Genomic DNA, 27,150 nt, shown 5'->3' on the forward strand with positions numbered 1-27,150 from the left:
AACATAACTGAGAACGGACAGATAATGATGGAGAACACAGGGAATAAACACATGGAGCTAACAAAAGGAGCTAATGAGATAATTACTGATATCATCTGTAATACTGTTATACTGAAACACACCAATCCCAAACTACTGAACAGTAGTATATAATAGGAGTAGTATATCAACAGTTTGGTCTTCACCTGCATGATGTATGGCTTTGGGTTAAGTTCACAGGGGAAACAGCGAGGGTGAAATTGATGTATCCGCTCATGCTGCCCGCAGTGTAGCGGTAAAAGAGTCGTGGCAGGAAATCAGACGTGAAGGCAATCAGGAAAGCCTGCCAAAAGAACAAGACATCAAACACAACTACACAGGATACACAGCCTGTCTAATTAACATTATTTTGTACTAAGATTTTTGGACATCAAAAGCTGTAAATGAACTCACAATTCAGTGTTGACCAGACTAACACTGATAAGCATAACAAGTGGCAGATACACTCCCACGTAGAAGGTGACATTCTCAAGACCTTGAGCAATGTTCCCTATAAGTTCTGTAAAGGTGACGAAAATTGTGAACCTTTACAGAACATTAGGGACATTCCTAAAATGTCCTCTTTTGGTAATGAAAGTGCTGCAGTTCAAGGTTCCTTATATGACTTCAGGGGGATGTTCTCTTTTGGTTATTTTATGGTCACATAAGAACATTACAATGAGGATATTTAGGACATTAATATTCCCACACGGTCCTCTGTTGGTCATTTAATAACGTTATGTGTTTAGGGGGACGTTCTATTTTGGTTATTTTATGGTTGCCCGAGAACGTTACAAAGAGAACATTTGGGAAGTTATCAGACTGTCCTATAGTAATAGTCCCCTAAACAGTCCCAGAACGTCCTGAATGTTCCCTGAAGGTCCACCAAATAATGTCCCCCAACCCTTAAAAGAACTCCACATTGTGACTGTCTCTGAACGTAATGGGAACGTTACCAGGTGACAGGTTACCCCGTTAGAAATTTTACGTTCCCAGAACATTGTCAGAACATCCCCACTGTTGTTAAGGACATGGTCTAGTAATGTTCCCAGTATTTTTTGTATTTTTTTTTTTTTTAAATACAAACCATTATTTAATTATATTTCAGCATAAACATGCACCATTTGACAGGGAATGAACATAATCCTGCTAACATTTATAATTAGTTTACTGCTGAAATGTTGCATGTATATGTAACAAGCAAATTATTTATTATAATGTACTTTAAATAGCATTAAAAAATGTCAGAAAGATATCAGTTCTGCTGTTGATCATTAATACCAGTAGTAATGTTGTAAAATGAGCATGTTGTCATGTCACCAGAAATAGAGTCATCAGTGTTTCCCAATGTGTAGTGAGCCAGGGTCCTTTACTGTTCTTATCAGTGTCCGAATTTGTGTACATTATATACTGATTAATGACCTTTAGGAAACTAGGGAGCTAACTGAGATGCACCCATTCAATTTAATGCAGCAGTTATGTATAAAAAATTTCATATTAATATATCAACATGTTGCAAACGTGGATACAACCTCATTTTCTGAACAGCGTAATCACGATCAAATTTGATACATTACAAGAGAATCAACCTGATCTCACAGGAAAACATAACTATTTTACGAGGTGACGATGTTATATGAATTTGTAATTTGTGAATCGTACGAAAAAAGGAAAACAAAGCCCCTAAACAACCATCACAGAGGCATAAGCAGCTCATATGAAAATGTATGAATGAAAGGGTAAGAATTCATATGAATTAACCACAAATTCGCCAAAACATAAAATAGTTACAAATTGTCAAGAGATTGTGTTAGATATATTATGAGCTCAATTTTTGTTATATCAACTTGGTGCTTGGCCCCGAATGATCACAATAAATTAAGAAGACCCTTACATTACTGATGACAGCCAGGAAGGAGATGAACTTTAGGATGGTCAGCCAGATGCCAATGTCTTGTGCTCTTTCCACAACCGGCCTGCGATACTCACACACAAACTTCTGGGCATCGAGACGCACCTCCACCCAGTTATTTATCAAGGCAAACAACGGAGCCAAAGGACAGGCTGCTACAAAGATAGTGATGAAGCCAAACTGCAGAACTGACAAGACAAAGAATTCCAAAATCAGTGTTTCACTGCAGTTGCCTCTAATTTGAAAGCCATCAAAATTGTAGTTTTTGTTTTGATGGCAATAGGCTATATTGTGTTGCAAATAATTTATTAAAAGTGCCCCTATTATGCTTTTTTTGGATATTCATTTTCATTGTAGTTTATAATATGTCGTTTGTGAATGTATAAGGTCTGCAAAGTTTCAAAGATCAAAGTCCTCATCAAATGAAGTTACTTTCTCCCAAAAGAAAGAACTGATTCTGAACTGTCTGAAATGAGTCATCAGTAATTCCAGTCTTAATTCCTGCACGAACCTACGTAGGTTTGTAACAAATTTGCATAATGCCAGCCGAAGGTCTTCATTGGCAACCCGTGAACAAAGTCTAAATTGACCCTCAAACACTGTAGCTGTAGTTGAGGCCGGAAAAGAGTTTGGTTTGTGTTGTCGACATGTTCAGAAGACACTGTTTTCAGAGCAAAAGGATGAGAACTCGCGCTCGAATTGATCTGGTAAAACCAGCACCATCGTTACTGTTCGTATGACTGTGCTGAGGAAGACCTGGAGCTGAAAGTCAGATATGCTAATAGGCATTTCGTTTCCAACACGCACTGTAGGCGGTTGACGATTCACAACAGACTGAGCCATCTGACCAATCAGAGCAAAGTAGACTAATTACAGTAGACTGGACCATCTGACCAATCAGAGCAGAGTAAGCTCTCGGAAAGTAGGGGTTTGGAGAGACCAAAGACTATAGAATAACACAAGGCGTCACTCGTATTATTATGAATGGGAGAAAGTGCAACGCACAATATGGCGGAATAAGTCCCGCCTTCTAAATAAGACCCAATCGCTGATTGGTAAAGTCACACGTCACTGCAGCAGCCGTTAGAAGCTCCGGTTCCTATAGAAACAGTCAGACACGCGCGTCCGTAATGAGGCACAAGAGACGCGCACTTTTTGTGATTTTTTTGTGATTCAAGCATTTAGAAACAAAATTTATGAGACAGTTGTTATCAGATTTCATTGGTGATTTCAAATATGACATTTAATCGAAAGCTTGGCAAACAGCTTTGGAGAATTTGATGTTTCCCCATTGAAAGAGATAGGAACTGCACTTGGATGCCCGAGAGGCATTTCAAAGATGGCCGCCGTGTGAAATGACTTGTCTTAAAGGGAGTTTGAAGAGACTGAATCCTTGATCGAACCATTTCAGACACTGTGAGAAAAGAGCTGATGCTGCAATGTATATTATGTGAAATTGTTTTTTGACCTGTGATGCATGTAAACCTACTGCAGGAGACCTCTAAAACAAAATTACAAGCCTTTAAAACAGCATAATAGGGGCACTTTAGGATAAAAAAAAAAATCTGATCTCTTCTCATAATCATTCTCATAATATATTTCATCATAATTAGAGAGTAGAAGCTACAATAAGAACAAAAAACATAATAAAAATCTGTATTCTCAACAGTACACAGAAGATGTTTGAAATTACTGTATGAACTGACCAAGATTTGCATTGCACAAACCAGTCTAAAGCGGATATTAGAAGTGAATTTATTAATCTGACAGGAGATTATTTCTGTTATCATAATAGCTGAACTGTCAGAGCCAATAAGTCATTGACCGAATAAAGTCTGTGACCCAAATAGAATGAAGATCTTTGAAATCAGGATACTTCCATTCCCTGGACAACCAGTTTTTATAGAGATTTGAACTGATAAACACATATAATATGATTTAAATAATTATTATCCAATCACATAAATATATACATTTAGCTCTGTGTCAGTAAGATTTTTTTTGAAAAAAATTAATACTTTTATTCAACAAGGTTGCTTTAAATTGATTAAAAGTGACAGTAAAGACTTTTACATCATTACAAAAAACAGTTTAATTTAACAGTTTTCAGCATAAGAGAAAACACTAAAAATTCTCACTGACCCTATATGGGTCTCTGGTAGAAGTATCTTATATACTGTAGTGTGTGTGTGTGTGTCCTGATATTATATTATATTTGTGCATCTAAAATTCCATCCATAATAGATAATACAATAGACATTAGGTCTTACCCATTTCTAGATACTCATCGAACAGCCCCTCACACACTAGCAGCTGATAGTTTGTTTCCCATGGACTGATTTCTGGCATGGTGTCGGGTTCATCTATCACCTCCTGACTAGGAGCTGGCTTCAGCTTCCTCCTGTGCCACCAAGTCTTCAATTTACTGTTGGAAAGAGAAGAAGTAATCTTGGGCCCATCATAAAATGCACTATAATGAGTAAACTAAATCTTCAAGAAGATGCATTGAACATATAAAAGACCTACGGCAAGACAAATTCCTGGATGTTGCTGATGACCTGTTTGCCAACCATGATGACTAACAGCTCTTGAGCAAGTTCAATGAGACATCCAGAGGAGCCACACTACATAAAAGAAGGACACAACCAAGTTATACACATGGATTAATGAGATATCCCTATTCCGAAATCTAGATTTTTTTTCCAAAATTTATGATTGAGGGGGAAATGTTGCAGAGTTGTGTATTGTGGCTGACAGTGTTAGTTTTACTAGGCATTTTTGGAGTGACATAGACAAAAGTAAAGACTCATAACTCATTATAGCAAGGAGAGTCGAAAGGTAGATATCGTTTCATAGAAAACATTTTTTAAATTTTTAGAAAAAAAAATTATTACATTTAGACATTCTCATGCTGAGAAACTGCTGATAAAAGACAAAACAATATATTTTTTTATTATAATTTTACATATCTTTCTTATTTGACATGCAATAACTCAGGAAGAAAATAATATAGGAGGACAATTCTTTTTTGGTGAAGTTCCCCTACGTGTGAGCTGCATCCTGGATCAAATGATAGCATAAAGTATTTAAATGTTACAGCATTTGGAACCAAGCTAGCCTTTTTGTTTAGCCCTTATCCCCCCCATGAGGGATATCTTGTGGTCAATGCAATGGATTATGTTTTGGACTCTGTAATATACAGATGCGGTATTTATGTCACGTTTTTGCTCGTAACTTCATGAAACGTGCTCCAATTGTGGAAAATGACACATCATTGTATAATTTTTCCACAATTGGAGCACATTTCATGAAGTTACGAGCAAAAACTATATTATTTAGTATATTATTTACTATATTATTTAGTATATTATTTACATATAGGTCCTGAAGGGCTTTACATTCAAAAACTCAAGATTAGTTAAAGCCTAAAACAATTATGCTTGTTACTCCGTGAGACCTTTCAAATGACGTCACATGCCTATCTGAGCTGTATGATGTTTTTGACTCAAGTATTTCATAAATTATGAAAACATTTTTTTTTTTTTTATTTATCTATCAGCAAATAACTCACCACTACTTAAGAGTTAATCAAATTGGCTACATTCCTGGTAAAGTTCAGACTCAAAGCTTTGAAATGACACCTATTTTGTGTTGTTTAAGGCAGTAGTGTTGAAAAAATATTTTTTCTTAGCTAGGTGCCGCCTGCAGGCGGTACACTCCAGTTTAGAGGTATGACTCGGCACTCATTAAGAGTTGATCAAAATGCATTAAAAAGCTGTGTTTCTAAGCTTTAAAATGATACCTATTTTGGTTTAAACGGTTAATCCAACAAAGGAGGACTACGTGAAAAGTTAGAAGATTTGCTTTCCTACAGTGTAAATACTCACATCCTCATTTCGGATTCCTAGGAGTGTATTATAGTTTCCAGGGTATCCAACAAACCTGTAGAACAGATCAAATATTAGATGAATATTGAATCTTCATAAATATTCATTCATTCTTAATGTATACAGACCTTCCCTTGAAAAACGCAATGTAAACAGGAGATGAATAGAAGTTGACAAACTGGAAGATGAAAACCTTGAGGATGAACGCGTCCTCATATTTGGTCTGGGTGCGGTGCATTTCTAATATAAGGAAGAGGATGATATTTCGTTGTTGCATAAAGAAATACCTAAATAGCATGTGTAGATATGAAATAGCTTACCCCATCGTGTCAGAATTTGGGCCAGGTAAGTATAGAGCCGCGACAACAACAGAATAACCAGCAAATTTAGCATAGAACCAGTAAGGCTAGCGATCCTTCCAGCCTAAAGGGGTGAAAAAAAAGTTCTTTTAGTAAACAAAACATTATGTTAAAATTGTGCTGCGCTGTCATCTAAACAATGGTTGGTTTTCATCGGAGTAAGTATTAGCGCAAGGCTTTTGAATCATTGTAGCTGGATTCTAGCTCATCCAAGCTGGTTTATTTGCTGGCCAGTGACAACTCAGCTAACAAAAATATGTTCTAGGTATGTTATGTTATTCTGAATGTTCTCTGAAGTTTCAAAACATCCAGTTTTAAAAGTGCTCTCATTTTATTTTCTGGCTTAGTTCTATATTCCTGGTTCCTTAGTATATTTCCTGTCTTCCAGTTGACCAAAGCCACTTTTCCACCGTCGGGCCGAACGGTTCTAAGAATGGTAAGGAACGGTTCCAGTTATACTTCCACTTGAGCTTGGTTCAGCACGGCAAAATTACAAACCATTCTCAGCCCGGTATTTTCTAAGGGTATATTTACATAGCAACGATGTACAAAAAATGGAAAACTATTTTCTTTGCCATTTTCACATACAGATGACAAAATTGTCAAAACGATCCCCATTCACATGGATCTGTGAAAACGACTAAAAATGCTGTATTACTCATGCCAGACCAGTAGTTGTCGACGTCACTTTGTAAAGAAATACTACGCACCTATAGACTGAACCTATAATATGCATGTGCATGATGTTACCGTTTTCACAAATTCGTGTTTTTTCAGTTTACACAGAGATGATAACAGTATCATTTTCAAAAACTTGAACCAGTTTTCAAAAGTTTGCATTTAAACAGAGAAATTTTACACTTTTATCCACTAAATGAGCTCATTTCAAATTTGATGCATGCTACAGGTCTCAAAATAGTTGGGACGGGGGCAACAAATGGCTGAAAAAGCAAGACATTTTGAAAAGATTTAGCTGGGAGAACATCTAGCAACTAATTAAGATAATTGATATCAGGTCTGTAACAAAATTAGCTACAAAAAGGATTTCTTAGAGAGGCAGAGTCTCTCAGAAGTAAAGATGGGCAGAAGCTGTGAAAGAGTGCGTAAAAAGATTGTGGAATACTTTAAAAACATTGTTCCTCAACGTCAAATTTCAAAGGCTTTGCAAATCTCATCATCTACAGTGCATAACATCATCAAAAGATTCCGAGAGACTGGAGAAATCTCTGTGCATAAGGGACAATGCCGAAAACCTGTGGTCTTTGGGCCCTCAGATGACACTGCATCACTCAGCATGATTATGTCAATGACATTACTAAATGGGCTCCGGAATACTTCCAGAAACCACTGTTGGTAAACACAATCCGCCGTGCCATCTGCAGATGCCAACTAAAGCTCTATTATGCAAAAAGGAAGCCATATGTGAACATAGTCCAGAAGCGCCATTGTGTCCTGTGGAGCCAAGGCTCATTTAAAATGGACTGTTTCAAAGTGGAAAAGTGTTCTATGGTCAGACGAGTCCAAATTTGACATTATTGTTGGAAATCACGGATGCCGTGTCCTCCGGGTTAAAGTGGAGGGAGACCTTCCAGCGTGTTATCAGCGTTCAGTTCAAAAGCCAGCATCTCTGATGGTATGGGGGTGCATAAGTGCATACGGTATGGGCAGCTTGCATGTTTTGGAAGGCACTATGAACAAAGACTAGAATAACACAAGACGTGTCACTCGTATTGTTTTGAATGGGAGAAAGTGTAACGCGCAATATGGCGGAATAAGTTCCGCTTTCTAAATAAGAGTCATCAAAAATTCATCGCGTCACTTCAGCGGCTGTTAGAATCACCGGTCAGACAGAATCAGACACGCGCCTCCGAAGAGACGCGCATTTAGGTCTGTGCATGTGCATTAACTTGATCCAGCCTGAAAAATACAGTTTTTTTTTTTTGTCAAGATTCGAGCATTTAGAAACTAAATTTATGAGCCGGTTGTTGTTAGATTTCATTGGTGATTTCAAATATGAAATTTAATCGTAAGGTTGGCGAACAGTTTTGGAGAATTTGATGTTTCCCCATTCAAAGACATAGGATGCATGATGCCCAGGATGCCCGAGAGGCGTTTCAAAGATGGCCGCCGAGTGAAATGACTTCTCTTAAAGGGACTTTGCTATGAATGCTGAAAGGTATATAAAGGTTTTAGAGCAACATATGCTCCCCTCCAGACAACGTCTATTTCAGGGAAGTCCTTGTGTATTTCAGCAGGACAATGCAAAACCACATACTGCAGCTATTACAACAGCATGGCTTCGTCGTAGAAGAGTCCCGGTGCTGAATTGGCCTGCCTGCTTTCCAGATCTTTCACCTATAGAGGCGCATTTGGCGCATCATTAAACGAAAAATATGTCAAAGATGACCATGAACTCTTCAGCAGCTGGAAACCTATATCAGGCAAGAATGGGACCAAATTCCAACACCAAAAGTCCAGAAACTCATAACCTCGATGCCCAGACGTCTTCAAACCCAACATTTCCGGGGTTGTATGTTGGTTTGCTGTTTTCTTTTGCTCCTAAGGGTTTTTTCCAACATGTATTAGTTTTTGTTTCTTTTTGTAAATAAATATGTTTTGCCGACATTATGCGAACGTTAAAGAAACATTTTATTTTATCATTTTGCAAACATTATGGGAACATCTTCACAAGTTTCAATAGAAATTAAATCAAATTTTAGTTTACCATGAATGCTTGTCAGTACATTCAGTACATTTTAATCACATTTCAAAGACAATAGAAGTAATTATGAAATTGCATATAAAGATAAGTCCTACTGAAGTTGGTCTAAAAGCACTCTCAAGTTCAGCTAATTTCCTAACTATATTTAAACTGAAATTAACATGCAATTAAGTGTTTGGAAACATTACATTCAGTTAGAATTAATTCTATTCTTTCCATATTTTTGTGTACTTCTCAAGTTTACTTTTTTTCACAAGCCTAATGTAAATTTACATGCAAATATATCTGATCCAAGAGATTTTAAAACTGTCTCATCAACAATCACTTGACAGTCTTTACTCATTATGAAAATAGTATGGTCAGGTATCGAAAGGAATAGAAAGAAACTTACTGAAAATATGAAGAAGGCATTCTGAGATCTGTAGATAATGATGCTTAGGATGGACCGATACATGATGATGCCCATTAGGAATATCAAAACGATGGCAATCTGCAAGCACAAAGAAGAAAATTCAACCATGATGATAATGATTTAGAAAATTTGTTGGCAAGATTTCTCAACAGATGTGAGATGGAAATCCATTAACTAACCATTATAATGACGACCATGTTGCCAGTTATAGTACGACTCAGTCTTTGATTCTCTGGAAAATAGGGCTCCTCAGCACCAGTCACAGGATTACGAACCGTCAGGGGTGCCAATGCTGTAAATTCTGGTCTTGGCCTCTCCTAATATCAGAATGGAAATATTATGGAAAGCAATGGAGGCAAATCATTATATTGTTGTTATTCTATTAGCCAAAATGCCTGAAGCCTGAAGACTAGTACATATTAAAGTTTTAGACACACTGTAATAAACTCAATCACCTCTATTTCTTCAAATTCGGAACAGTCCCATCGGTGGGAGAGTATGGAGCTTGTGCGCTTCCAGTACTCCAGGAAGGTGACCGCCCACAGAGTCATGAATATACTGAAGAACACAGTTCCTCCATTGTCAAATAGTAAGCCTGCCTATCGCAAATTTATGAACAAGTATTTTGAGTACAAAATGTGATAGCTAGTTCACAGAGAATGTGAAAATGCTATAAAATTATTTAAAAACTTGGTGACCTTGTAGAAATGTCACCTTATAAGTATAGCAGATGCTGGAGAGGTTCCAGTAGCTGCAGATGTTGCATAGTGGACACATGACAAAGGTGTTGCCACTGGAGCACAGCTCTTCTCTGTGGAAAAGATATCAGCACAGACCACAGGGTCAAGGGTCAGGATCAGTGCTTGGTCATCAACATTTTGCATTGTACGTCTACTTACGCTGGTACATCGGTGACCATCAGCCAGATACCAAACAGAAATATAATAAAGCCCACCACTGCTGCTGGTAATAACCAGCCTGTGTAGAAACCTACAGACAAGAGAAATGAGGACAGAAAGTTAGTCATAAGCTGCAGTCCCTAATCACAGGCTGCATCTTTCGAAGGCCGATTGTGTCACAGCGGCGTGACGAAACACAGTAAAATCCCCAGAGTTAAATCAACTCTGCTCAGAGTACATATGGTCCATCTCTAAATAGTGTTAAAGTAACACTGCAGCAGAGTTAAAGTTAATGAGATAATTAAGCAATTAATAAGGCTGTGACTGAAGTCAGATGTAGTTCTTGTGTTTCTCTTTTCTTCAGTGATTCTGCTTGTTAACAGCAGGTGTTCATCACTAATGAACAATCATCAATTCAATTGTTTAATTATCTCGAAGGCTCCTTCAAATGCGACCTCGAAATGTGTCCTTTGTTTCCCGGGCTATGAAGGATACAACAGATGAATTTTTCACAGCCTAGCCTATCCCAGAATTCATTGCACACCAATGATGACAGGATTTTTTGAGGGAAGTTGCCAGATTACTCTTTTAAAGGCAAGTATTGGGTTTCAACCTACTCGAATATCTAATAATAATTAAAAAAAAATCTTTAAAGTGGTTCAAATGTTGATATATCTTACTGATATGTGATTTTATATAGTTTATTCTCTTTATTATGTACATAAATAGACCAAGGTGGACAGGTTGTGAACCCGGTTTTGTTTTAAGACAGTTTCGAAAAAGTCCAGTACAAACATCACAGTTGATAGGTGACAAGAACAATCTTCCCTATTCTAGACCGTCCCATTTAAAGAGATAGTTCACCCAAAAAGGAAAATGATCCCATGATTTACTCACCCTTAAGCCATCCTAGGTGTATATGACTATCTTCTTTGAGACGAACACAATCAGAATTATATTATAAAATATCCTGGCTCTTCCAAGCTTTATAATGTGAGTGAATGGCTCCAGGGGGTTAATAAAGGCCTTCTGAAGCGAAGCGATGGGTTGTTGTAAGAAAAATATCCATATTTAAAACTTTATAAACTATAATAACTGCCTTCCGGTAACAGTCATACGCAAGTCGAATTGCGGTAGAAGAGTGACTTCTGAAGTGATGTATGATGTAGATGTAGGAATTTCGTAAGTTTAGACGCCTCTCACGGTTCCTACAAATAGGCCTGGACAACAAACTCAAGCTCCTCTTCTCTTATATCGAAACCCTCCAACATTTTTCTTTAAAAATTCTAATTTTCAAATTCTAATCCTTCACTGGTGTTTTGTTTTGCTCTATCCTCTGCGCTTCAGCGTTCGTCAATACGTCATGCGTCCAGGTCAGAGGTCACTCTTCCACCAGAACTAGACTCGCGTAAGGCCGTTACTGGAAGCCAGTTATTACTTTATGAAGTTTAAAATATGGATATTTTTCTTACAAATATGCATCGCTTTCAATTCAGAAGGCCTTTATTAACCCCCTGGAGTCATATGGATTACTTTTATGATGAATTGAGGCACTTTTTTGGGTTTCAAAATTTCGAGTGCCATTCACTCCCATTAAAAAGCTTGGAAGAGCCAGGATATTTTTTAATATAACTTCGATTGTGTTTTACTGAAAGACATACTGCTAGGATGGCTTGAAGGTGACTAAATAATGGAACAATTTTCATTTTTGGGTGAACTATCCCTTTAATAATGCTAGTTCCGACCTTAGTCCTTTGAAGGATGCAGCCTCTGAATTGACACATACTGTAGCTATATTGATGGAAATGTTAGACTGTTGTAGTTGACTAAGCTTGAATGCAAAGCTTGTTACTTTTTTTATTATTTAGTCCTATTATTAATTGGGAACACTTGATATCCAACAATGTTTTTGATCAGCCTGCACTGACACCATTGTATGTGAACTGAACTTTGCTGGACGATGACATTACCATTTTCTCCAGAGCTGCTGTATAGATAAATGAACTTAATTAATAACTAATGATTTTTACAATGGAATGAATCAATACTGAATTTACTTAAGCTAGACAATGACACTATTTTCTTCTAGAGCTGCTTTACAGACAAAATTATGTTCCCTCTATCACTGTAAAGCTGCTTTGACACAATTTATATTGTAAAAAGTGTTATATAAATAATTAAGTGTTCATATTCTGCCACTGTTGGTTGAAATAAAGATGAGTGAAAGGATCTAAACACGGCAGTTTAAGACATTTTCTTTAACAAAATTAGGACAAAAGAACAAAATCCCGATTATTTCTTACATATTCAGTATTTATGCAATCATCTACTTATTTTTAGCTTTAATGAAAACACTTTACAATACAGTCTCATTAGTTAACAGTAGTTAATGTGTTATCTAACATTAACTAACATTGAGCAATTAATTTTTTACAGTAGTTATTAATCTTTGTTAACATTAGGTAGCAAACATACAACTGTTTATTGTTAGTTCATGTTAGCTCCATCAAATAATATTTACAGAAACAGCTTTTGATTTTAATAATGTATTAGTAAATGTTGAAATGCTGAAAGATTAATACATGATTTAGTTGTATTTTTATTGTTAGCTCATGTTAACTAATATTAACAAATGAAACCTTATTGTAAAGTGTTTCGGCATTAATTAACACAAATTTGGTTGACTTAAAAAAACTAAAATTTAAATGATAGATAGATAGATAGATAGATAGATAGATAGATAGATAGATAGATAGATAGATAGATAGATAGATAGATAGATAGATAGATAGATAGATAGATAGATAGATAGATAGATAGATAGATAGATAGATAGATAGATAGATAGATAGATAGATAGATAGATAGATTACATTTTTATGCCTTGGAATTGGCTAAATGTAGGTTCAATCATACCCAACCATGCAAAGTAGAGCGCTATCTTCTCTCCAAAGTATTCGCGGATGTGATCCAGAGGTTGGTACTTCCTCCAGCAAGCCCAGCGAGCCCAGTAGTGATGCAGAATCTGTCTCATGTTGAGAGACTGTGGATCTACTGGAGTCTTCGGCATCTCAAATGGGCCCTAATGAGAAGAACACAAATCATTGCCTGTCCAAAATCAACATGAAATTGTGCTTGCAATCCCATTTTGTTTTCATGATGTGACATTTCCATTAATTGGATTGTGAAAAGTGGGAATTATATGGCAAAACATTATTAATAATAATAATAATAATACATCTTCAAGGTTATCGTGGAGGGGTTGAAAAATAAGACGTTTCTTGGTGTGAGACAAAAGAGGAAAGTTATTTCACGTAGAGCAAGTTGTTTGATTCTGAGGAAAGTTTATGAAGATGCATTAAGAGTGTAACTAAAGTCAAATTTGATTTCATGTTGACTTTGCGTATCACTACATGAAGATGTAAACAAAAAGAAATATGAAAATAAGAAGTGTTTTTGTTAAGGTAATGTTCAGATATTATGTAGGAGACTTACTGTACCTCATGTAAAGGAAAAGCAGCAGTGAGAACATTCTCACTAACCAGCCTGCCGATTCCAACTTCCCCTCTCTTCAGCGCTCCATATGGAGTCCTGGCTAATATCTCATATAGCTTTAGAACAAGGACAGAGAAATTACAGAAAACTAGCAGATCAGTTACTGTACGAGAAACATGATGGTAAATATTATGTCTATAGAACAGACATTTAAAATGCACTAAGTATTGTTTTCTACAACAGATGTCAGTATAAAGCCCAAGACCTTTCACATTAATTAGCCAAATAAATAAATAAATAAATTCCTTAGCACACCTTTAATTTTCAAGAACAAGCTCTCAAAACTCACTATCTGGTGCCTCTGTGTGGTCTTGAAAAAAGTGTCCTTGTTTTCATGACCAAGAAACCTAAAAGCAGCATTAAAGATTAGTGTAAGATAAAGTAAATATGCATTTCATAAAAGTAATTACATGTAAAAGCTTGATTCAAAATGATGAACGATAAAAATATTCAGTTCACAAGTGACATTTACATACAACATCATGTCTCATATTTAAGCTCTTTACTGATACTGAAACATGTAAACTTTAAAAAAATTCATAAGGGCAAAATTGTTGGTTGTGGTGAAAATGACACCATAACTAAGGTCCAGTTTTTATTTGTGTAAAAAAATAAAGAAAGAAAAGAAAAGAAAAAAAATCATCACTCAATAAATACTGTAAATACTATTATATCAATATTATTATGTTATATTATATTAGATTACATATTATATCGTATTTCAATATAATACACTTAGTTTTATTAAATAAAAACAGTTTTAATATAATTTAACCCCTAGGGGGAAAAAAGTTGTTTGTAAGTGTCAATATATGGGTCAGACAGTGCATCTGACACAGCAAGCACTTTGCATAAGTTTGTATTGGGAGTGTGTGATGTGTTTGTCTTTAAGGAGGTGCTGCCTCTCTGCAAACACTAAAGTGTATGAACTGCATGTTACATGACAGGCTCAGATCCTCTTTGTCAAACACACAGGGTTTGGATACATGTTTACAGTTCACTATTTTTTTTTAACTCCCTTCCTTCACAAACCACCAACTTGTTAAAATGTATGAGGTGCATATTCTATAAGTAGACCTGTCAATAGCTTTGTTTCCATCCATGTATTTTTATGCAAATGTTAGGATATTACTTAAAAAACACTGGATGGAAACTGTAAGACACACATACAATTTTATTTACTGTATTATGTAGGAAAAAAAGAGTCACAGTCTTCCCTAGTTCCAGCAACTTTTTATTACTGTATTACTGATACTTTGCACCAGTTTCACAGAAAATGAAGATTATATCCATGTATTTATCCATGTATTTTTATGCAAATGTTGGGGTATTGCATAAAAAAAAAAAAAAAAACAGCTGAGGGAAATGCAAGATGCGCATAAAATCTTAAAATGTGCATTAAAAACGTATGTGCTCAATTTAGGCAATCAATTAAGAATGCATGCGCATAAATGATGGAATCACATTTACCGAATAACTGCAATTATTATGTAGGACAGAACAGTCAGATGTTTTTAATACAACAACTTTTTAATATCTTAAAATTAAAAAACAGCATTGAGGGTAACATGCAAGTAATGTAATGCAAGTAACAAGTAACGTGCATTACATAATCAGATTACTTTATGATGTAACGAGTAAAGTGACGCATTACTAATTTACACATTAATATTTGAATTGTTACTTTTACAAAAAAATAAATAATGCACATTACTTTTCAATTTAATTAATTTGCATAAACACTTTTTAAACTATTGCATTAAAATTCTCTCTCTTCTCCATAACGTAGTCTCTTAGACAAGAGTTACTGCACTATACACTTGCAAAACCCAGGTGAGAGAAAGTAACACAAAAGTAATATAATGCACTGCTTTCTATAAAAAGTAACTAAGTGATGTAATTAGTTACTTTTTAGGGACTAATATTATCCCAAAAGAATAATATTTATATTCAGTATGGATCAGTACCTCTCTAGTTTATTGGTGCGGAACTTGGCAGGTATAGTAGTCCGGTGGAAGGTTGGGCACATCTTGTGCCATTACGTTTGGGATGTGCAGTTTTTCTAGGATGTTCTCAGACCAGTTTGATATTGGAGTTGTCACAACCTGAAATCACCCAAAAGAGAAGAACAGTTAAGATATATTGAGTATATATACACTTTACTTTGTGATATAAAAAATCAGTTATCCTCTACCTGTAATGGCACTCGAAGGCTGATCTCCTCAGCATAATAACACAGAACATTCCAGGGAGCGCTCAGAAGGACATAAGTAGTCTTTGTTTTTCCCTGTACGACCTCTTTCTGAGACACATTTACAGTAGGGGAAAGACATTACATCAGAAGTTGTACTTTCAGATAATCCGTTTCATACAGGTATGTGTGTTTATATTCAGTCAAACATGGAGATATTTTGAAATATATCAGTGTTTTTTCCATACAGTATAAATGAATGGTTTCCAATGTTGCTCGAAGAGTGCTGAATCCCAGCTTTGCTTATATGCATTGCAAAAACCCTCAAATCACAATCATCAGATCATATAATTACATTATGTTTAGCCACTATAGGTTAGCAGACAGAGCTAATGATGGCATGCAGTGACAACACTTAGTCTGATTGTATGGAGATGAAAGAATGGGGGACAAAACATATTGGGGGGACATGATACAGGGCCAGGATTATCGAATTGTAATCCTTTGGCTTGTGGACTGATTGATTGCTTTGGAAAATTTGGACTAGAAATTTAATGTTCCTGAGCCTCAGCTAGACGTTAGGGCTGGTTCAGCTGATTTATTGGGAAAAAAGAGGAGTTTCTCTGGGGAATGCAATGATGGGCTAGGATAACTGAATCATGGCCTTTTGAGGTTATGGTTTGATTCACTGGTCCAGAAAAAATAAAATTACTCCTGGGCAGGGATTTAGGAAGGACTGGGCAAAGACATAACGGAGGGACACAAAGGAATATTTATTATTATTATTATTATTATTATTATTATTGTTGTTGTTGGATTTACCAGGATGGTGGTGATTGATTGAGGTATGGAAGGGGAACATGATACGGGTTAGGATTGATTTTTTCCTTTGCGGTTGAACTTTGGAAAGTGCAATGTCGGTTTAAGGGGTGCAAATACTACTCTTAAGGCAGGAACACACCAAGCCGACGGTCGGCCGTCTGGCAGTTTTTGTTCGTCGACCGACTAAGTTTTCTGAGTGTGTTCTGCACCGTGGGCTGAAGTTGGTCCTTGTCGCCTTTTTTTTCCGCCGATTCGAAATGTTGAATCAGCATCGGAGCTCGTCGGTCCGTCAGGCCATCTGATCATTCTGATTGGCTGTTCAGCTACTGCCACCTGCTGGTTCGGAAAGGCATTTCATCTCACGCAGGCGCAAAACTGACGTGCTACTTGGCCGTCGGCTGTCTAGCGTTAGTCGTGTCATCAACGTGACATTCACTGGGCATGATCGGAGAAGGAAAGAAGTGCATCCTTTCCCATATTTTACGTATCCCCTCCATGAATTTGCCGCCCTAAATCTTTGTACTCTTTAAACATGAATTGTACAAATGTGGTTACTTTCTAATCTCTTTGCACAAACGCTGGTCAAGTTCGCTGTCCATTGTCGTGTTTTTCTCTTTTTTCAAGCGTGTTTTTAAACCGGTCTTATCACACTCTTCTTTGACGGCTGAACACTGTGCTCAATACTATGCGTATTGCCACCTAGCGGACTCTTCTATACTGCTTGCGCATGCGCTGTTACACACGGACTGTCCGCGCTGTCTCGAAATTTGGCCTGCACGCGGCCAGGGTGTGCGGCCGGCCGCGAGCCCTCCGCATGACGAAAATTACGTCATGTGGACGGTGCACGAACGCGGACGGCCGAAGTATACCCGGGGCTTAACGGTTGTATCAATTTGCAGGTCCCAAACGGACCCGCCGCGGAGGTAAGGTTTTAATCGCGGATGCAGCGCGGAGCCACGGCGGGTCCGCGATCCACCTTCGTTGCAGATCCGTTCTGTGCTTTTACTGTGGGAAATAGTAATAATTTGAACTATTTCTTTCAGACTGTAATTTTACAAACAGAGCATCTCTCTTTCAGTGAGCTGTGTGTTCTCATGTACTTCTGGGAAAATTGTGTTTTTGTTAAAGACTACATCTGGATCAGATTCAGAACTATGATCAAAACATAGATGAAGCAGATTGTCCTAAACCCCTTCCTGGGAAAACATTTCATTCTGTGACATTTGGCAGTTTTGATATTGATATGCTTTTTAATGTTTGATGATCGCATTTTTTTACATGTGCATAAGCAGTGATTTTATCTCTCGTTTCTGCTTCTTTTTTCCTGTGTTTTGATCTGGAGATTCTGTACTCTTTCAGAAGATGGGTAATAGCGCTCCCTTCCGTAAAACAGTAAAAACATGGATTGCCGGAAATTTTTGTCAGTGGCGGAGAAGTGTTGTCTCATAAATGACAGAAAATTCCATCAATGGCATTTTATCTTATTAGATGAAAACATGTGTTTTCCTTTGGGGACATTTTCAATTGAAAAAAGGTAATAGCAAAATTTTGCAATATGTTATCGCATTACTCAGCATTAGTATCATGATAATATTGTATCATGGCGATTTCCACCCATGCTAAACAGGATATTGCAGACTAATCTAAGCCTAAGGAAATAACCTTAGGAAGAATGAGGATAATTGTAACACTAATTAGGTAGGAAATAACCTAAGAAGGGATTAGTAGAATGATTTACACTGATTTACATTAGTAGAATGAATTACACTGTAACATGGACATCTAAAAATGAAGTGTAACCAAAATAATTATTAACCCATAAATGCCTACCTCGGGTCTTTAGTGACCCGGGACGTCATTCATTACCCTCCTCCTCATTCATTTTTTAAAGTTAGACATCAACCTTCTTGGTATTCCTCAATCAATTCATTATAAAGAATATAACAAGAAAAAAATAATAAAATTATAAAACAATGCCTATTTTTGTATTCATTTTTTGTAAAAATTGTATATGGTCACTAACGACCCGAGGTGTGTATGAGTGTATGTATATTTTTTTCTGCACAACAATAATTGAATCTTAGATGACGGAATAAGTGCAATTCACCTTTATTCCACAAGGTGGCAATGTCTGATAAACAATGCTGAAGTGACGACTCATTCAGACAGAAAACGAAATAATAAGAAACATGAAATGGTTCAGTGATTTATTGCAGAAGTACTGAACGCAATCAAATATGACTGTAACTGTCACTGGATGGATCTGGTGAAGCTGTTAGCGATCGAAATATTGATTTTGAAGATGTTAAAAATTATATAGTTCTGAGAATACGTTTGAGATCGCGAATGGGCTCATATTCGTGACCTCGAATATAAAACTAGCCCATTATTTGCTGAATTTACTGGGAAATGAGCTCTGACGAGGACAGTGGTGATGGCATAAAACATCTGCACAAATGGAGCCCTTTCAAGCTCCAAAAGGTAACAAAATACGATTTATTTTATTCTTCTGTAATTGTTGCTCTAATAGCCTATCAGAGGAGTTTTATATTATCGCGACAGGTAGATAATCTTCCGTGTTAGATGTAGATCCGGGTCGATAAAGACCCGAATATGTAAGAATGATTGGCGAAACAGTCATGCATTTAAGGGTTAATATTGTTGTTAATTTTATAATCTAATAGTCTGGGTTTCAAATACAAATTAATGAGTGGAAAGTGTACTAACACATGGTCATAACTATGAATTAACTCTTTAAAAGAGATCTTTTTGAGTCCATCCTTAAGGCCAGGGCGATTTTGGTAACATTTTATTTTACATTGGCCTTGTTACATTTTACATGTATTTACTATAGTAATAACAGTAAATTTTTCCCTGGTTTCAAAGACAAAGCAAAAGCCTAGTCCTAGAATAAAATGCATGTTTGAGCTGTTTTAACTAAAAGCACTTTGCACTGACACATCTTAAAATATGTCATTGCCATTGTTTTGTCTCCAGATTACACACTAGTAAAGTTTTTTTCTAAAAGTTATTTAAATGTCCTAATTGGAAAGGACCTAAGGTACTAGGTAACTAGGTACTAACCCTGAACCTACCCCTAATCCTAACCTTAACCAATGTAGTTACATTATATTACCCAGTACTTTCTTACATAAGTACACTGTAAGTACACATAAGTGCACGTACTGTAAAATAAAGTGCAACCAAGTATTCTTTTTAAAAGTATGCTAAAGTGAAATTCTTTTTTCACAAAGCTGTATGCAAATAAACTTTGTATTCAGAACATGGCAGCAACCCAAATATAGACCTTAAACTGAATTTGATGTGCATGTAAATGTTTTCATACTGTAGTTACATACTGTCTCCTGATGAATGCCGGCAGTCTGGAGTCTGGAGAGGAATTCTGTCCTCCATTTCCTGTGTGTATCACGCGAGGAACCAGATGAAACTTTATCCGATTCTGCCAACTTCAAGGGGTTCACAGATTCCTCCCAAACCAAGACAAAATCTTTCAACAAATTAAAAATTGTTTTCATATTCATCAAATGCATTAAAATTCTAAATGCTTTGATTAGAGGCTAACGTTTTTAGAAATAACAATTAATCAGACATTCATAGTTTTTGCAATATACAGATGAATCTCATACAGGCAACACATGGGAAATATTGTTAGTAGAGAAAGTGGGCAAAAAAAGACATTTTCTTTAAGAAATCCTTTGTCAAAGTGGCTGTAAAATACATGATTACATAAACTCTCAGAATTGCGGGATTCAAGCAAATCTCATTAACTTAATTATAAACACATAAGTCTTTTCCTTGATGTTCTCCCCCATAATACTCACCAATTCGGGTGACTCCATCACTGAATACATTCTTGTTTTCCTGAGGTGCCGCACATGTCTGTGAATAACATGAACACATCTCCATTATCACTGTCAATATGAAGAACTGATATCCATGCGTACAAACCTCAGAGAATGATCTTAACAAGAAAATTCCTTGGAAAAGCCTCTAATGTGTGTCTTATCAGGGATATTAGGGTGGAGTGGTGGAGGGTGAGGGATGCGAGGAAATTTGGCATGTTTGTGTTACATTGTTAACTGCTAATTAGCTTCCTCTCTTTGTGACCGCTGATGATTTTTGTAAACAAGCTGCATTTTTTTTCCCAAACCAGGATAACAGGCAATCCTAGTACCTCCATGCTCCCGTAGGTTTGTTCAGGCTGGTCCGAGAGGGCGATAAGCGTGGCATTGTCCTCCACTAAATTCTTCTTCCTTTTCATCATTACCCCAATAGAGCTGGTTTACCTCTGTGATGTCCTACCGCAAATCTGAAAATGTTCTGTCGCCCTGCAATGAACATGATGCAACGATTCAGTAATTATATGGCAATAAAGAATATAACAAAAATACAAACTCTGGCATGTGCAAGTACTAGTCAAAAGTTTGGAAAAATGTATATTTTTGTGGAAACTGATAACTCTTTGATGAATAGAAAGTTCAAAAGAACAGCATTTATTTGAATTAGAAATCTTTTGGAACATTTTAAATGTCTTTACTGTCACTTTTGATCAATTTAATGCATCCTTGCTGAATAAAAATATCAATATATTTTTTTATTTGTATTAAATCTTACCCCAAACTTTTGAACGGAATGTTTCTACAAAAATATTAAGCAGCAAAAACTGTTTTCAACATTGATCATGATAAGAGTTTCTTGAACATCAAATCAGCTAATTAGAATGATTTCTGAAGGATCATGTGCAGGGTTGCCAGGTTTTCACAACAAAACCTGCCCAATTGGGGTCCCACGGTAAAAAAAAATCGCGTTCTGGTGGGGTAAAATTTGCTTTTTTGGTGGGGCTCCCCTGGTAAAATTCGCATTCTAGGGACTAAATATCGCATTATTTTGAGTCGATTCAACCCACGGACATGAAAACAACCCGCGGCAACAGTGTAATGTAACAATTCTGCAGGAAAACCATGGACTTGTGCAACACTGATCACGTGACACAGAAGACTGGAGTAATGATGCTGAAAATTCAGCTTTGATCACAGGAATAAATTACATTTTCAAATATTTTCAAACAGAGAACAGTTATTTGAAATTGTAATAATATTTCACAATTTTTCTGTTTTATCTGTATTTTTGATCAAGTAAATGCAGCCTTGGTTAGCATTAGAGACTTATTTCTAAAACATTAAAAAAAGTAATTATTCCAAACTTTTGACTGATAATGTAAATAATGTATTAACCTGTTTGGCTATTTCAGGATATTTTTGAGGTATTACAATGCTCTTTCAGACCTCAAACAGAGCATGATGATCAAATAGTTCTCAAAATTAAAACCTATATATAGGTAAATTGAGATGACTTCAGAAGAGTAAACAGTGTTCATACAATGACCCAATTAAAGATGTGCACACTATGTACTTAGAAAACCTCCCTAAAGTGCCTAGAGTCCCAGAGAGAAACTTTATACATAGAACAACAGTACAAACACTTTCCTTCAACCACAAATATATTTCATATAACTGGGAAAATGAATGAATATTATTGCATTTTAACAAAATATCAAACCAAGAGGCATTAAACACTCTATGTCTATGAGACGTTGTATGTGTCATTACACCACCCAAGTGTTGAGTCTGATCTCTGAAACAGATACAGAGTCAGGATATTAGTTAAAGGGGTCAGTGAGGGAATCACTTCTACTAATTAAGCAGTCTGAGGGACAAATTTGGGTCATGTGTCATACTAATGCATGCTTTAAAGTATTACATCACTGCATTGTTTCAGACAGTTGATCCTTCTAAGTAATGCTCAAAACTTAATAGTAATTTTAACATAATAGTAACGATAAAATGACAAGAAAATAACAAAATTAACTTATTTAAGTAATACTCACAGCGATATAATCCAGCATGATTTAAAGGTGCCATAGAATAGAAAATTTAATTTACCTTGGCATAGTTGAATATCAAGAGTTCAGTACATGGAAAAGACATACAGGGAGTCTCAAACACCATTGTTTCCTCCTTCTTATATAAATCTCATTTGTTTAAAAGACCTCTGAAGAGGCGAATCTCAACATAACACCGACTGTTACGTAATAGTCAGGATCATTAATATGTACACCCCCAAATTTTGCATATGCCAGCCCATGTTCAAGGCATTACACAAGGGCAGCCAGTATTAACGTCTGGATCTGTGCACAGCTGAATCATCAGACTAGGTAAGCAAGCAAGGACAATAGCGAAAAATGGCAGATGGAGCGATAATAACTGACATGATCCATGATATCATGATATTTTTAGTGATATTTGTAAAATCGTTAGCATGTTGCTAATGTACTGTTAAATGTGGTTAAGGTTACCATCGTTTCTTACTGTATTCACGGAGACCAGAGCCATGTCGTTATTTTCATTATTAAACACTTGCAGTCTGTATAATTCATAAACACAACTTCATTCTTTATAAATCTCTCCAACAGTGTGTAATGTTAGCTTTAGCCACGGAGCACTATCAAACTCATTCAGAATCAAATGTAAACATCCAAATAAATGCTATACTTACATAATCGGTTATGCTGCATAACGAACACTTTGTAAAGATCCATTTTGAGGGTTATATTAGCTTATTATTATTATATTATAGAGTCGCGAGCTCGGGGGTGGGGAGCGCGAGCATTTAAAGGGGATGCACGCTGAATCGGCGCATATTTAATGATGCCCCAAAATAGGCAGTTAAAAAAATTAATTAAAAAAATCTATGGGGTATTTTGAGCTGAAACTTCACAGACACATTCAGGGGACACCTTAGACTTATATTACATCTTGTGAAAAAGCATTCAATGGCACCTTTAAGAAATTAAAGAAATTAGAAGACATTCATCTCAGGGGCGTCGCTAGCCAGTGTTGCCAAGTTCGCGGTTGATTTTCATGTCCGCGGGTTGAATCGACCCAAAATAATATGATATTTAATCCCTGGAATGCGAATTTTACCAGGGGAGCCCTGCCAAAAAAGCAAATTGGGTGGGTTTTGTTGTGAAAACCTGGCAACCCTGTCACTAGCCCCTTTTTACTGTGGCAAGAGCCCCAGAATAGCTTTGCTGTGCCCCAGTAAAATTTTTATTATAGGCCTATATCATTGTCTGATGAGGTATGTAGGTTACAGTAGATATACTTCTGAAAATATGCTCTCCTATTCATTGAACATTACCATTTACATAATTTGAATTATCTAAAACTTGAAGGCAGATAACGCTAACTGAAGTGAAATGCTCGTTGTGCTCCTCCTCCACTTTTCCCTATGTAATCCTTGACAAGAAGAGATTAGGCCTATACCAGGATAGCTGTGGTAATGAGTTAAATCTAAAAAAATGCTGGGTTGTTTCAATCCATGTTTGGGTTAAATATTGACAAACCCAACCGTTGGTTTAATTGTTTTTTAATTAAATTTAAACTCAGCAGTTGGGTTTGTCCATATTTGACCCAAACATGGGTTGAAACAACCCAGCATTTTTTAGAGTGTTATATGTGAGTTTGCATTATGCAGTTTGCATTGAATGGGGACATCCTGTTTTCCAGATATAATTTAGTAAAATATTTCCCAGTAAATTTTCCTGATATATCGTGTGATAGGTAGGAATCAGTAGATAGTACTGTGGTAATCACAGTATCGGGCAGGAAATCCAAACGTTCGCCTATCATCCATCGTCCTCAAATTTGGCTTATCATTTGAAACAGTAGCAACTTTACATGGCCGCTCGCTCTAACGTAACATAGATAAATGTGTGTTATTATTAGGTGCATATCCGTGTTAATTATGTGACTAATGGCTTTCCTATTCTTTGAACGTAATCATTCACATAATTTTAATTATTTAAAACCCGAAGGCTGATAATGCTAATTGTAGCTAAACTCTCACTGTGCTCCTCCTTCTCCATTTTGCTTCCGTGGAATCCTTGATTTGCATTCACTGATTTGACGTCACTGTAATGCCAGGAATACGTGAGACTGCAACTTTGGACAGATGTCAAATTTTGATGGACAAAAACGTTTTTTGTTTTTTTTTACGTCAAGCTTCCAACGTTGGACATACGTCGAAATTATTATTGATTATATCAAAACCTAATGTTGTCTTTACATCAAACTCCAACGTTGGGCAAATGTTGCATTTTGGTTGGAATAAATCTCTCAAACCCCAACCTTAGCTGTCAATTCCAACTTAAGAAAAAGGTGATTACATATAGTTAGTATGGATTTTGTTGGCACGACACCAAACTTTTAACCAAGCCAGGTTTATGTTAGAAATGGAAAAAAAGAGAAAATCAACAAACCGAGAAGAGAAACTTGGATACCATGGTCTAGATCCACTGTCAATCAGATCCAATGTATTTATCTTAAGACATCAGTAGAGAAAGTTAACAAACTTTAAAATCGTAGAGAAACTGAAAATCTTAAATGTTTAATGGTTTTATTGGATTAATGAGACATGCAATGAATTATCAAAATAAACTTTTATTGTAACACATATTAAAAACTTGCTTAATAATTATAATTTGATGATAAAAAAGTTTCATAAAACTCAAAATTGTCCAGAACTCTGACCCCTCTTTTGCACATTTAAATTCCATTTGTACTACTGATGTATTTTATATTGTAGAACAAAATATGAAAATATCTTGAGCTTGTGTTAAAGTGTAACTTCACCCATAAATGAAAATTCTGTCATTAATTACTCACCTTCATGTCGTTCCACACGCGTAAGACCTTCATTCATCTTCAGAACACAAATTAAGATATTTTTGATGAAATCCGATGGCTCAGTGAGGCCTGCATTGCCAGCAAAATAATTAACACTTTCATATGTCTAGAAAGGTACTAAAGACGTTGTAACACAGTTCATATGTACGGGAGGAAGGAGGCAGGAACCGGCGAACGTTAAACACATAACTTTAATATAAAATAAACAAAGAACAAAACAAAAGTAATGGCGGCAGACCCTCACGGACGTCTGCCGGCCACACAAAACATAAAACATAAAATAAAGTCCAGGCCTGGTCCTCTCTCATCCTTCACTGTCGTCGCTCCTCCTTTTATGCTTCCGGAGCTCCTCTGTGAGAAATTCGAGACCGGTGCGACTCGCAGCTGATGCTCGTTATCACTCGCGTCACCAGCCTCGCGTCAGTATTTAGTTTTTTTGTTGCACAAAAAGTATTCTCATTGCTTCATAACATTAAGGTTGAACCACTGTAGTCACATGAGCTGTTTTAAATATGTCTTTAGTAGCTTTCTGGGCATCTGAAAGTATTAATTATCTTGCTGTCAATGCAGGCCTCACAGAGGCATCGGATTTTATCAAAAATATCTTAATTTGTGTTCTGAAGATAAATTAAGGTCTTACGGGTTTGGAACGACATGAGGGTGAGTAATAAATGACAGAATTTTAATTTTTGGGTGAACTAACCCTTTAACCCATTCTGAAAACTTTGGGACAATGGAAAAATATGCATCCTCATTAGGATTTAGGATTCATTCCTGCATCACTCTACTTGTTATCAACCTGTGGATTCCAAAGATAACCATTCATTTAGGAAATAATGAATCTAATTACATTATATAATGGTGAATTAATCAAATTAACCACAAACAACCACATTTATCCATATGTGCGTGTAAAACCTAAAAATATTAGCTTATTAACATTACAATAGTGTGACACTTGAGTAAAGCATTGATTTATCACTCAAGTCAATGTTTCCAGCCCGTCCACCACTCTGACGGAGCAACCCGCCACTAATTCTGGCCATTTTGTACAGAACACCGTAAAATATTTTTAACAGAATACCTAAAACTTTTTAATGAATTGTTAACATATGGAAATTTATCACTGATTAATTAATGAATGAGTACTTTTGCATAAAGCAAAACTAAAAAGCAAGGTTAAATGCACCTTCTCTGTTGTTTACCAGGGTATTGCTTAGTCAAGAGTTAGAAAACAAGGAAAACAAGTGTTTTTTTTTCTCCCATCTTTGTTTTTACTAGCTAGATTTCAGGCTACATTATTCTTATGTTAGTGTAGCAATGCAGCTAAATGAAACTTAAAGTATTTAAGCTAGGTGGAAATTGGTGCCAGTTCAACAATCCACTGCTGACAATGCTAGCTCGATATGTCCCACATAAACTATAAACCTAATAAAGAAAATATTATCATGACCAGAATTAATTTTCCTCACCTCTTCTCATGGTCAGCGTGCACAATCTTCTTGGGTTTTGGTTACTTAAAATCCTGATGTAAATCCAACACGATATCAACTTCAGCTGTTGTCATATTCTACATCAAATTGACTTTGACATTAGACGCTGTGC

At 36.2% G+C, this 27,150-nt stretch overlaps 1 protein-coding gene across 1 annotated transcript in view; it reads right to left on the bottom strand.

The window, feature by feature from the left end:
- Positions 1–27,150, bottom strand: part of ano7 (anoctamin 7) — a 33,837-nt gene that overhangs the window by 3,288 nt on the left and 3,399 nt on the right. Inside the window, 21 exon segments of the mRNA XM_048161492.1 lie at positions 186–322; positions 1,913–2,118; positions 4,201–4,355; positions 4,457–4,554; positions 5,818–5,872; positions 5,946–6,057; positions 6,138–6,240; positions 9,290–9,388; positions 9,490–9,627; positions 9,766–9,909; positions 10,025–10,121; positions 10,210–10,300; positions 13,126–13,291; positions 13,710–13,820; positions 14,054–14,111; positions 15,732–15,757; positions 15,759–15,869; positions 15,959–16,066; positions 20,137–20,285; positions 20,620–20,677; positions 20,973–21,126. Coding sequence (XP_048017449.1) covers positions 186–322; positions 1,913–2,118; positions 4,201–4,355; positions 4,457–4,554; positions 5,818–5,872; positions 5,946–6,057; positions 6,138–6,240; positions 9,290–9,388; positions 9,490–9,627; positions 9,766–9,909; positions 10,025–10,121; positions 10,210–10,300; positions 13,126–13,291; positions 13,710–13,820; positions 14,054–14,111; positions 15,732–15,757; positions 15,759–15,869; positions 15,959–16,066; positions 20,137–20,285; positions 20,620–20,677; positions 20,973–21,062 — 2,312 coding nt within the window. The 5' untranslated portion in view covers positions 21,063–21,126.

This window comes from Megalobrama amblycephala, linkage group LG16, assembly GCF_018812025.1.
Source record: "Megalobrama amblycephala isolate DHTTF-2021 linkage group LG16, ASM1881202v1, whole genome shotgun sequence".
Classification (NCBI taxonomy): domain Eukaryota; kingdom Metazoa; phylum Chordata; class Actinopteri; order Cypriniformes; family Xenocyprididae; genus Megalobrama; species Megalobrama amblycephala.